The 13,168-nt window shown below is 35.4% G+C and overlaps 1 protein-coding gene across 6 annotated transcripts in view; it reads left to right on the top strand.

Moving 5' to 3' along the window:
- ERBB4 (erb-b2 receptor tyrosine kinase 4) overlaps window positions 1–13,168 on the top strand; it is a 1,287,830-nt gene that overhangs the window by 976,240 nt on the left and 298,422 nt on the right. For all 6 annotated transcript variants that reach the window (XM_027566608.1, XM_027566583.1, XM_027566617.1 and 3 more), the window contains exons 13-14: window positions 398–530; window positions 6,265–6,358. In XM_027566608.1, the coding sequence (XP_027422409.1) occupies window positions 398–530; window positions 6,265–6,358 (227 nt within the window). The remainder of the gene's footprint in view (window positions 1–397; window positions 531–6,264; window positions 6,359–13,168) is intronic.

The following is a 13,168-nucleotide window of genomic DNA, read 5'->3' as shown; positions in this document are numbered from 1 at the left end:
GCATGAATTTCTCATATGAAATTGAAGCCAAAATGTTTGTTGTATCAGTGGAGCAAAGGGTTGGCTTTAGAAAGATATGTTCTGTTCCTTACCTTAACGGGAATGTTAATTTCTGTCACTCTCCCTCCCTAGAATTTTGATAGAGGTAAGAGACATTTGTTCACCATTATGAAAAATGCAGTGGTGCTATCTACATACAGTGATTGGGGCTCTGCGCTAGGGAAATATGGAGGGTAGAGTGAGCCATAGTGACGGATAGGCAGACAGACATCTGCCACAGATCTCTTTTACAACGACTCCTTTAGAAATAGCTTTACCTAGGAAGTTTCATATTAACATGGTTAGTTTGGACACAGCCTTCTGTTTTATTTCCCCTTGATTCTGGTGTGTTTTTCAGCTGCTGAAGGAATGGTGTGCAACCATCTCTGTTCAAATGATGGGTGCTGGGGACCTGGGCCAGACCAGTGCTTGTCATGCCGTCGCTTCAGCAGGGGAAGGACCTGCATAGAGTCTTGTAACCTCTATGACGGGTAAGGCATCTTATGTCATCTTTATCTTATAAGCTTTGAGGTATTGATTGGTTCAGATATTAAAATGATCATAGAGTGGTAAAATTTCAGAATATGTGTGCTGGTCAAGATTTTTAAGGAGAGTTTGTGTGACATAAAGAAAAAAACATAAAAAAGAATTGTTTTAAGAAGGAATAATTTTATTTGAGTAAACAGGTCAAAATACATATTGACATATTGACTATTGTGCATATATTTTTAAAAGTATATAAATATGAATAATTCATAATAGATTATAGAAATTTATACCTCTCCAAATTGAAAAATGTTTCTATTTTCTTTATGAAGGACATTGTGATAAGTAATATTTCCTCTCATATGTGTCAACAATTTTTTTTTCTTGTTTTCCTATTAATTTTCATCTGGAATGACTGCAGAACTTTTGATTTTTTTTTTCCATTTAGGTTGTGAGGCTATTTGATTGTGTATTAGGAATTACACACATTTCTATGTTTCAGACAAGCACAGAGCCCTATAGAGAAATTACCTTTGTATTTTCTAGTTGAAAAGGTTTTCTGAAAGTGCTTTGTCACTTTCTAAAGATAACCTAAGCTGTATTTTAAATCAAGTATTTTAAATTCCATCTACAATACTGCAACAATCAAATTGACAACAATAAAACCTAGTATATACCTCATTGTGTGGCATTTCATAAACTCATAAAATCACTTTAACCTAACATACCATTTCATGCATCACAGTTGTCCTTCATTAGTACTAAAATAAAAATTTTAGTACTGTCCCTGAGTCAAATTTCCCTGTATTGCTCACTGAACAGGTTTTCAAGGGTTTGTAAACTGTAGTTTTGAAGTTCTTTCTTCTGTCTTATAAATTGTCCCTATTTTAACAACCGTTTTCATAATCCCAGATAACATTGTATTTTTGCATTTTACATTAGAAGGATAAAAACCTAAGGATCTCAATAATAGTGATATGTCTCTTTTTTGAAAGATGACTAAGACCAATTCCCTCCATGAATTTAGGAAAAAATACTAAAATTAGACGTTTAAATGTAAAACCACTTTAAAAAAGTTATTTAACAGTTTGAGATGGTGATGATGGTTGTACAATTCTGTGGATATATTAAAATAGCATTGAATTGTGCACTTTCAATAGAAGAACTGTATGATATATGAATTATATCTTAATAAAGACAGCATCCAAATAAAGGATTTAATAGTTTTATCAGGAAAATTCAACTTGAAACTTTGTAGAGCACAGTCAACTCATAAAGTTGATAATGAATAGCAAATTATTTGCTACTTGCCTCATTGAATTGAATTGTATTCATGCTTGTTCATATTATTATGAAAGAAAGATATTTTCTGTACATAAAATACTTCAGATAAAATATGCTTCTCTGTGTGTATAGCAATTGATGCCATTAAAATGGAACTAATAGACTTTAATTCGATTAAGAGACTGTTACAATAAAAGTTTTTTGAATATGTATGTGCAGTTCTAAGGAAGGAATAGATTCTAGAAATCATTTTATCAAATAGTGAGAAGTTGTAGAATTAAATGTTGACCAATGTCAAAACGTAGTTGAAGTACCAAACCTGGAAATCAGGACATCTGATTTTCATCCTGTTTCTTTCCAGAAGCCATTGTATTTTCCTTAAATATTTCAATTTTGAACTTGTCAGAAATATGAAATTGATAATGTGGATGAATAGATTATCTATAGTACTCTCTGTCTCATTTTTATGAGACAATGAAAGCTAAGCAAAGGAAAAATACTGGTTCCCTAAATGCACAATAAACAGTACTGATTATCTGACTTTTTTGTGTATATGTTAGTCACTCAGCTGTGTCCAACTCTGCAGTTGCATGGACAGAACACTGCCAGGCTCCTCTGTCCATGGAATTCTCCAGGCAAGAATACTGGAGTGGATTGCCATTTCCTTCTCCAGGGGATCTTCCTGACACAGGGATCAAACCAAGGTCTACTGCAGTGGCAGGCAGATTCTTTACCATCTGAACCACCAGGGAAACCACATTTTCCAAATCATTAAATCAAATGTATTATAGAAATATAAAGTCCTTAATGTTTTTTGCCACAGTGATGGAACCCTAGGAAATAATACACAAGGATTGGTTTAAAATATACTAAGTGAAACTATGTTATAAATATCTGATATAATTCTTGCCTACCCAATGATAGATTTTGCCAACTCCAATCTGTGATACTGGTAAATTTCTTCCAACTTTGCCTGGCAGACATGACAGCCTTTGATGAAAAATGAGCTTAAATCCTAACTTAATCACTTCCTATTTGAAATGTCCATCCTTGGATAAATAACTAATTGTCCTAAACTCGTTTTTTTTTAATATGGAAAATGGGACTAGTATTGATGTCATAAAATAATTGTGATTCCAAAAAGAGAAAAAAGTATAATAAAGTCTTGTTAGAATTCCTACCCCTAAAATAGTTATCTTTGTTTCCATTTAGTGTCTATAAGTCTGAGCTGATTAAATGGTTAGGTAGAATAGTCATGTATACATTGCTGAAAATAAATACAAATATGAAATACAAAATCAGGGAACCTATTTACATATACAAATAGCTTGACTATCATAAAAGAAGAAATTCTAAAAAGAGGACTTTTTTTTTTAGGGGGAAACTCTAAGTCAGGTAATCCTGGCTGTTAGCACTCAAATCCATATCATACAAGTCATTATATTTTGGGAATTCGTAACTTTAATATGGACTTCCCTGGTGACTCAGTGGTAAAGCATCCGCCTGCCAGTGCAGAAGATTTGGGTTCAACCCCTGGGAGGGGAAGATCCTCTGGAGAAGGAAATGGCAATCCATTCCAGTATAGTTGCCTAGGAAATCCATGGACAGAGGAGCCTGGTGGGCTATAGAGTTGCAAGGAGTCAGACACAATAGGAGTCAGACATACTTAGTGACTAAATAACAACAACAAACTACAATACACAAGTATTCAAAATGAGCAAGAAAACTAATTGCCATGCAATCTTAAATGTGTTTTCTTAACTGGCAACATGGCTAAATGCTTCTGAAATGTGGAGAACAACAGAGAAACAACAGGAAGGGTATCAGTCTTAGCTCTTTGTAGTCATCTTTTACATTTCTCAGTGAAACACTTTTTCCTTTTTAAGAGTAAAAAGGATATTTAGGAAATAAAGTCTAGAGAAGTTAGGAGATTTAAGACAGAAATATTAATCTTGGTGCTGAGAACACCAACCAGTTCCAAAGCTTTTGCTCTTGATCACAGGATTGGTTAAAGTAGCACACACACAAAACTGTGAGAAATGCATAGAAGCAAAAACACAAAGTTCAGGAACCAATGCCCATGCTTCTTGGAATGTGACTTGTTAGATCAGACTCAAGTGAAAAGGGATCTCTGGCAAAGTTATAGCAGAATCCCTGGGAGACAGCAAAGAAAAAAATGCAATAATGGAGACAGTGACAATAAAGAAATTGCAAGGAGAATCTGTTTTGAAAACAGAAAGAAAGAGAGACAGAGGTTCTACAGGTAGAAGTCTAGTCTATAAAAAAAAAAAAAAAGCCTCTAGGTTATCTCTGCTACTGCTGCTGCTAAGTCACTTCAGTCATGTCTGACTCTGTGACCCCATAGATGGCAGCCCACCGGGCTCCGCCATCCCTGGGATTCTCTAGGGAAGAACACTGGAGTGGGTTGCCATTTCCTTCTCCATTTCCTAGGTTATCTCTAGGACTCTTTTTATTCCTCATTTTATTCCTCAACTCTGTATATGGAGAAGGGAGCTCCAGAGAAAAGACAAGGATGGCCTGTGTCTTAGAAACATAAAAATGGTTGTCTTCATTTAGTATCCTAATTCTTTCATCACCCAAGAAGCTGTTTTCAGAAATGGTGCTTTGCTGATGATTGCAGACTTTGCTGTAACAATCATATAATCTCATTTACACATGATGCTTTTGATTCTCTTTACAATTGAATTCCATTCCCCACCTCCACCAGCACCACATCATTTTAACCCTTATATTCTGAAGTTTTCCTCTGTTGAATATTTTATATCACTCATGTTGATAAAACATGCAAAATAAAAAAAAAATATGTATTTGACAGTTTAAACTCTAGAAATTTTGTAAAAAGTTAATCCATAACAAACTAACACTTCAATTTGAGTGCAAAATCTGTGTAAGTAAATATGTACATCCACACATAACTCATCATAGATTTATGCTATTTAGTTTGAAAACCAAACCATTATTTTACCTTGAAGTAGATGTAATCTTAATATAACCAACAGAAAATATAGCCCACCCTGTGGATTTCAATCATTTGTTAAGGCTTTATTATCACCAAATGAGATATTCTGCTATGAAAAAAAGAATGGATACTAAGGAAAAATATATTTGAATTTATTACCTAGTTAATGACCAATTGCCATATTGTCAGTGCTATCAGTTTGGAATGGTCGCTCATGATACAAAGGCACAAAATAATAAAGTAACTATAAATATTTAGTCAAATTTTGTTAATTATTCATAGCTGACATTCTAAGTTGTTTATACCCAACACCTCATCCTCTCATACATTAGTGGAAACAGTGTGGTTGTATGCATATTATACAGTGTTGTGTGCTGTGCTAAGTCACTTAAGTCATGTCCAACTTGTATGACCCAATGGACTGTAGCCCACCAGGCTCCTCTGTTCATAGAATTCTCCAGGCAAGAATACTAGAATTGGTTGTCATCTCCTTCTTCAGGAATCTTCCTGGCCAAGGGATTGAACTTGCATCTCTTGTCTCCTGCATTGGCAGACAGGTTTTTACCATAAGCGCCACCTGGGAAGTCATACATAATGGATATGCAATTACTGAAATGAAAATTCTAGAGTAGATATTGATTAGAAAACTTATATATTGGTAACATTTAATATTCAAATAGCCACAAAATGTAAGGTTAGGGGAAGCGATGACCGTCATCCTAGATTTTAATTAAAAAGTTTTAGGATGTTATCATTAAACTATTTTTTATTAATTTTATATCATATAGAATTACTTCAAAAAAAGTCTAAACTGAAAAGAATGTTGTGATATTAGATCAATAATCTAAGAAAATAAAATCTACCATGAAAAGATATTTTCTCTAATTCTCCAAGGCAGATATTTTGAAAGAAGAAAAGAAATCAAAGCATTTTTGAAGTTTCACTAAAAATAAATTGAAGAGTCTTGGGATTTGAAGGACAAGGATAGGGAACATTCATGTTACTTAGCAACAAGAAAAATACAATAGTTCTTTCAAAGTTTAAAAAATAAGACTTCAGCCAAGAGTAAAATTTTATATAGGGACAAATAGGCACAGCCTTACTTAAAATAGCAGGAATGGTTCTGCTATGTCATCAAAAGAGTAATACTTTTTTTTTTCTTTTTCTTTTCCTTTTTTCTTTTTCTTTTTTTTTTTTGAGACTGCTGGAATATCTCTCACAAGAGAGGTTTCCTGAATGAGTCTGTCGTTGAACCCAATGGAGGGCAAGAGGAGCCATCTGGCTGCAGTTTATCTTTTCTCCTAATGGAGAACTTACTCGTTAATGTACAGGGAAATGATTCTGATGCTCCTGGCACATAGAGAAACAAACTCTAGAATTTACTCTGCCAATAGGACTTTTAGCAGATGTTACTTCATTTGTTAAGTTGACAGCTTGTTTGCTTACACTGCCTCATGCTGCTGGTGTTTTCACAGTGAATTTCGGGAGTTTGAGAATGGCTCCATCTGTGTCGAGTGTGACCCCCAGTGTGAGAAGATGGAAGATGGCATCCTCACATGCCATGGACCGGTAAGCCTGAAGACATCTGTGCTTGTGTTGGCTTATTTGGTTTCATGTATGAATATCTGTTGAGTCATTGCTGTGTCGTTTATCCACCCATTAAATAGGTATTTATAGAATGCTATGGGGAATCACAATCAATAATTTCCCCTCAAGAGGTTTACAGCTTAAAAGACTTAAAACTTCAGTTTCTTAAATATTTATTTCCAACATAATTATTTTAAAAGAAAATATGGTATTGTCCTTAAAGATTGCATCATGGTGAAAAGAGAGATACACAAATAACTAAGTGGAGGCAAAATAATTGATAAAACATAAATATGTATAAACTGTTATAGGAACACATATGAGGGAGAAATCAAATCTTTGAGTTGAAAACTGGGGCACCAAAGAAAGCCAAAGAAAAGGGGTGTCTGAGCTATGCCTTTAAGAAGAATCTAGACTGAGGAATCATGTAAAGATTTGTAAATAGGAAAGTTCATGTTTTGTTTGAGGTAAACTGTAACATATTCATATCTGTGTTTAATCATTTAACTTTGATAGCATTAGGAGGAAAAATTGAAAAAATGGGGAAGGCAAGCTTTCATAATTAAAATCTAAAACTATGTAATAAAATACTGTGGCAGAGAGAAAAAATTGAACCATGTTGATCAAAGAAGGGGCTATAGGATTAGCAAAGTCCTCATGAACATGCTGACATTTATGTAGTTTAAAGTTAGTTTTATGGAGAAAAGTGATAATTATTTTTTAGACCTTCCTTTGGTTCCCATCATTCTTAAAATGAGACTTTTTCTTAATAATGAGGTCAGTATGAGTTTTTCATTCCAAAGTGTCATATTCATCCTTCTTTAGACAAATTTTCAGTTTATTTGTCTGTTGAATCATCTATCAGTAGAAAATTTGAGGACCAACATTTGAGTGTTGCCAAGAGGTCCACACTGCTCCATAAGAATTCATTTGAAATTTAAATAGCATTAATTTTTTCTACCAGAGTGCTTATTCAGCACTTAATTAGCTTAGAAAAAAATTATCATTGAGCCCTCCAAACTTCCATTAGGCCCCAGTGAGCCGTTGTGGAACATCTAAAGAAGTATGTGGGATACTTGGACAGTTCAAAGGACTACCATGAGTATGATTAAGTTTGGAAAAACAAACCTCTGAGAAAAAGAAGTGATATGATTTGACATAAAGAACCAAAGTCTAAAAGACAATTTAGTATGTAATGATGGCCAAGTAAGTATGCTAAGGGCATATGTGGCTATTTTCTTTTTCTGCTAAGGGTAGTAATGGAAAATACAATTAATCTGCAGCATGAGAAATGTGGATTCTGTAAAGAATGTTGGGAAACAGGAAAGTAAAATTCCATACTGGGTTGTTAAAGTAAGTTGACCTGTCTCTGTAAAGTTTGTCTAAAAACTATCGTATCTAGGAACCATATGTCTGAGAATGAAAAAAAAGAAAAAAGTATCTTTCAGAGAAAGAGAGTTTAAAAGCATACGGTTACAATAACCAAGAATTTGGCTGTCTTCTCTGAAGAAGGCAAACTGCAAAATCAGTCCCGTGCTTGTTGCATTCCTTATGCTGCCTCCTGTGGTATATAAGTATGCTAAGAAGTAACTAGCTTATTGATGTCTTTGTTTTTACAGTCTATTCCTCAAAGGAATTGAGATAGTTTATAAGAATACACATCAAAAAGCCCTGAAAGTGAATATTCTTGCAATTTTCAAAATTATTTGATAATCAAGAAAAAATGAACAGACAGATTTTTAATGAACATATTTTGATTCTGTAAGGATGGCATTGGTGGGTCAAATGCTTAAAATCACTATTTATTGCTAAAATTGTGAATGAATAGTTCTAGAGATTAGAGAAGGCAAAAAGTCAAAAGTACAAAAAGCTCGTTAAAGTTAAATCACTCAACTATAGAAGATTAGAGCCTGAAATCAAGAAAACCTGCTTGATCACTTGATCAGTAAGCCTTGAAATGCTAAACAAGAGCATAGTGTCTTTTAGGTTACTCTATCTGAAAAACTTCCAGAATTGAGCTCAGGCAACATTGTATAAGGTGTATGCCTGTTTCTGGGTCTACATATTGTTTATCAAAACTAGAGACAGTGGTGGTTTTATGTGTCATGTAACTGGTATATATCGCTTAGGATATCCTAGAGGTTCAGGAAAATTCTTCATGAGACTGACATTATGATGACATAGAAGAAGTCATAAAGCTAATTGGAATTCCCACACCTGGCCTCATGATTTATTCTGTTGAAATCTCATTTTCCTGATCTGTCAGTGTTTCCCTAATGATAATAATTGATAAATATTTATATTTGTCAAACACTATTACACCTGAAACATACTATCCTGTTATCCATTTAAAATATAAAGAAATTGAACCCACTGTAATGACTGGAAAGTTATTCTAAAACTCAGCAAGTTAGTAAGATGTGGAGCTGGAATTCAACTATAGAGATTATGACACCAAATTCCACACTCTTTTCATTTCACTTTTTCTTTCTCTAGACAACAATGTCTATAATGTAATAAGAATAAAGTGCTTTCTGGGAATATACATCACACATGGATGTAAAATGGATGGTATTATCTTATTTAAATGTGACATATATTTAGGGTAATCTTGAGAGGGATAGATCTGAAATAAAACAAGCCTCTGGTTTTATATCCTTGTCTGTCTGCCCTTGGTTTTATTTATTTTATTCTTTATTCAATTTCTTCCTCTTTTTTAAAACAATTTTATCTTTTCTGACACACCTTCACTATTCCTATATAGTCCTATCAAGAAAGATAAGACAGGGAATGCAAGAAGAAAAGGGACATCAGATAAAGTCAAAGGAGACCAAAATACAAGCCAGAGAGGCAGCAAGAGAAGAGAAAGCCTAGGAGATGGGACCTGATAAAAGCTGAAGTAGCTATTAAAGTCAGGTTAATAAAGCTTGTGTTGCCATAATAAATAACCACCATATTGCAGTAGACTACAGAAAAATATTTAAATATATTTCATGTAAAGTGCACTGAAATTCTGGGAAGCTTTCTCAGACCCTTCCCTCATCCCTACTCTGATGATTTGGCATTCCAAGAAGTTTTGAATTTATGGCACCTCTGGTGGCTCAGATGGTAAGGAATCTGTCTGCAATGCAGGAGACTTGATTTCAGTCCCTCAGGAGTGTTCCCTCAGGGTCAGGAACATTCCCTGGAGAAGGAAATGGCTAACCACCCTTATGGCAGACAGCAAAGAAGAACTGGAGAGCCTCTTGATGAAAGAGGAGAGTTAAGAAGATCATGGCATCCAGTCCCATCATTTTATGGCAAATAGATGAGAAAACAATGGAAACAGTGACAGACTTTATTTTGGGGGGGCTCCAAAATCACTGCAGATGGTGACTGCAGCCAGGACATTAAAAGACGCTTGCTCCTTGGAAGAAAAGCTATGACCAACCTAGACAGCATATTAAAAAACAGAGACATTACTTTACCAACAAAGGTCTGTCTAGTCAAAGCTATGGCTTTTCCAGTAGTCATGTACGGATGTGAGAATGGGATTATAAAGAAAGCTGAGCACCGAAGAACTGATGCTTTTGAACTGTGGTGTTGGAGAAGACTCTCGAGAGTCCCTTGGACTGCAAGGAGATCCAACCAGTCCACTCTGAATATTCATTGGAAGGACTGATGCTGAAGCTGAAATTCCAACACTTTGGCCACCTGATGCGAAGAAGCAACTCATTTGAAAAGACCCTGATGCTGGGAAAGATTGAGGGCGGGAGGAGAAGGGGATGACAGAGAATGAGATGGTTGAATGGTATCACTGAGACGATGGACATGAGTTTGAGTAGGCTTCAGGAGTTGGTGATGGACAGGGAGGCCTGTTGTGCTGCTGTCCATGGAGTCACAAAGAGTCAAACACGACTGAGCAACTGAACTGAACTGACTCACTCCAGTATTCTTGCCTGGAGAATTCTATGGGGAGAGGATCTTGGTGGACTACAGTCCTGGGATCTCAGAGTCAGACACACTGAATGAATGACTAACACTTTCACTCTTCACATGTACATAAGACCCCCACATCAGCAGCAGGGAAAGAGGCCGGAGAGTTTAGCACCAACAGTTTCTTAAATTGCTTCTGCTTAATTTCATTATCCATAGTAAGACACACCTCCCGTCTAGTGGTAGGGAATTTCTATATTCTATGAAGCTGAAAGTTCAGAGAATTAGATACTGGTGAACCATGGCTTTGTCTTTTACAGTAACTACCAAAGAAAAATGTCAATTGTCACTGAGAAAAAAAATGAAATATTTCTGTCAGGATTTAGACTATCCTTTAGTTTTCTGTCTAGATTATTGAGTTCAAGGATAGCTTAAAATCAGAGATAAGGAAGAATATTGCCTTCACCTTTGTTTGCTATTATTGCATTTATTAGTTCATTTACTGGACCTAGAATCTTAAAAGTTTTGGGAAAATAATGATAGAAGAGTACCCATTAGACACACATGTATTTCTTTAAATCTCTTTATTATGGAAATGAGATGAAGAATCAGTACATTTCATTCCTCTTGAGATTTGTCAGACTATATTTTTGTTGTGTCAGCTCTGGACATTTGATTTCATATCATGGTAATATAGTCAAAAGGCTAAGAGATGCTCTAAATATGAGGAAGTTAAAAAATATATTCTATTAAAGTATGCCTAAAGATTAAATGTGAATTTAATTTTAATTTTGTGTATTTTTTACATCTGTTGATTTTACCTAGACATTATTTTACATTAGAAGAATTTTATAGAAAAATAATTCCTAATTTTATGACTGCCTAATTTACTCCTAGTAAATTTTATTCTTGTGTTCTGAAAGACGACATCAGCTTGTCACTTGTCTTATACAATGTCATGCCACTGAGCCTACTGGCAGAGTAAATGATTTTGTATAATAGACAGCATTACGTGCCTAAGTACCCATGAGCAGGTGTTAAAATTGGAAGCATGTGAAGTATTCTTTTGGTAGGAAATAAGTTGCCAGTAGCAAACTCTTCAGGTTGAACATAATTCTATTTCATAGAAAAAAATATATGTATATAAATATTAAATATATGTACATATATGTGTACATACATGTACACATATAAAATACATATAGGAAATTAAGAAAAATGATTATATATCTATATCTGTTTATCTAGTTAGATCTTAGGTAGATAGATTGATAGATTCTCACTTCAAAATAGTCAAAACGGTACTTGATTGAACCTCACCAGTATATTTCCAGGAATTTCTTTCAGATTACCCTCTTTTTCTTTGCACTGCTATTCTTCATTAGCTGCCTTTATCTTTAAATTTTAAAATATTATATTTCTTTTTTTAAATTTTATTTTTGTATATGCTTTAAAAATTTTATTTTGTATTGGGATATAGCCAATTAATAAACGATGTTGTGACAGTTTCAGGTGGCAGCAAAGGGATTCAGTCAAACATATCAGTTCAGTTCAGTCGCTCAGTCATATGCGACTCTATGCGACGCCATGAATTGCAGCACGCCAAGCCTCCCTGTCCATCACCAACTCCCGGAGTTCACTCAAACTCACGTCCATCGAGTCAGTGATGCCATCCAGCCATCTCATCCTCTGTCGTCCCCTTCTCCTTGTGCCCCAAATCCCTCCCAGCATCAGAGTCTTTTCCCATGAGTCAGCTCTTTGCATGAGGTGGCCAAAATACTGGAGTTTCAGCTTTGGCATCATTCCTTCCAAAGAACACCCAGGGCTGATCTCCTTTAGGATGGACTGGTTGGATCTCCTTGCAGTCCAAGGGATTCTCAAGAGTCTTCTCTAACACCATAGTTCAAAAGTATCAATTCTTTGGCGCTCAGCCTTCTTCACAGTCCAACTCTCACATCCATACATGACTACTGGAAAAACCATAGCCTTGACTAGACGGACCTTTGTTGGCAAAATAATGTCTTTGCTTTTGAATATGCTATCTAGGTTGGTCATAACTTTCCTTCCAAGGAGTAAGCGTCTTTTAATTTCATGGCTGCAGTCACCATCTGCAGTGATTTTGGAGCCCAAAAAAATAAAGTCTGACACTGTTTTCCCATTTATTTCCCATGAAGTGAAGGGACCAGATGCCATGATCTTCGTTTTCTGAATGTTGGGCTTTAAGCCAACTTTTCCACTCTCCTATTTCACCTTCACCAAGAGGCTTTTTAGTTCTTCTTCACTTTCTGCCAAAAGGATAGTATCATCTCCATATCTGAGGTTATTGATATTTCTCCTGACAATCTTGATTCCAGCTTGTGCTTCTTCCAGCCCAGCGTTTCTCATGATGTACTCTGTATAGAAGTTAAATAAGCAGGGTGACAATATACAACCTTGATGTACTCCTTTTCCTATTCGGAACCAGTCTGTTGTTCCATGTCCAGTTCTAACTGTTGCTTCCTAACCTGCATATAGGTTTCTCAAGAGGCAGGTCAGGTGGTCTGGTATTCCCATCTCTTTCAGAATTTTCCGCAGTTTCTTGTGATCCACATGGTCAAAGGCTTTGGCATAGTCAATAAAGCAGAAATAGATGTTTTTCTGGAACTCTCTTGCTTTTTTGATGATCCAGCAAATGTTGGCAATTTGATCTCTGGTTCCTCTGCCTTTTCTAAAACCAGCTTGAACTTCTGGAAGTTCATGGTTAACGTATTGCTGAAGCCTGACTTGGAGAATTTTGAGCATTACTTTAGTAGCGTGTGAGATGCGTGCAATTGTGCGGTAGTTTGAGCATTCTTTGGCATTGCCTTTCTTTGGGATTGGAATGCAAACTGACCTTTT

The sequence above is a fragment of the Bos indicus x Bos taurus genome, chromosome 2 (genome assembly GCF_003369695.1).
Source record: "Bos indicus x Bos taurus breed Angus x Brahman F1 hybrid chromosome 2, Bos_hybrid_MaternalHap_v2.0, whole genome shotgun sequence".
Lineage (NCBI taxonomy): Eukaryota > Metazoa > Chordata > Mammalia > Artiodactyla > Bovidae > Bos > Bos indicus x Bos taurus.
The sequence above is the reverse complement of the archived record's forward strand: the minus strand, read 5'-3'. Positions and strand labels throughout refer to the sequence as shown.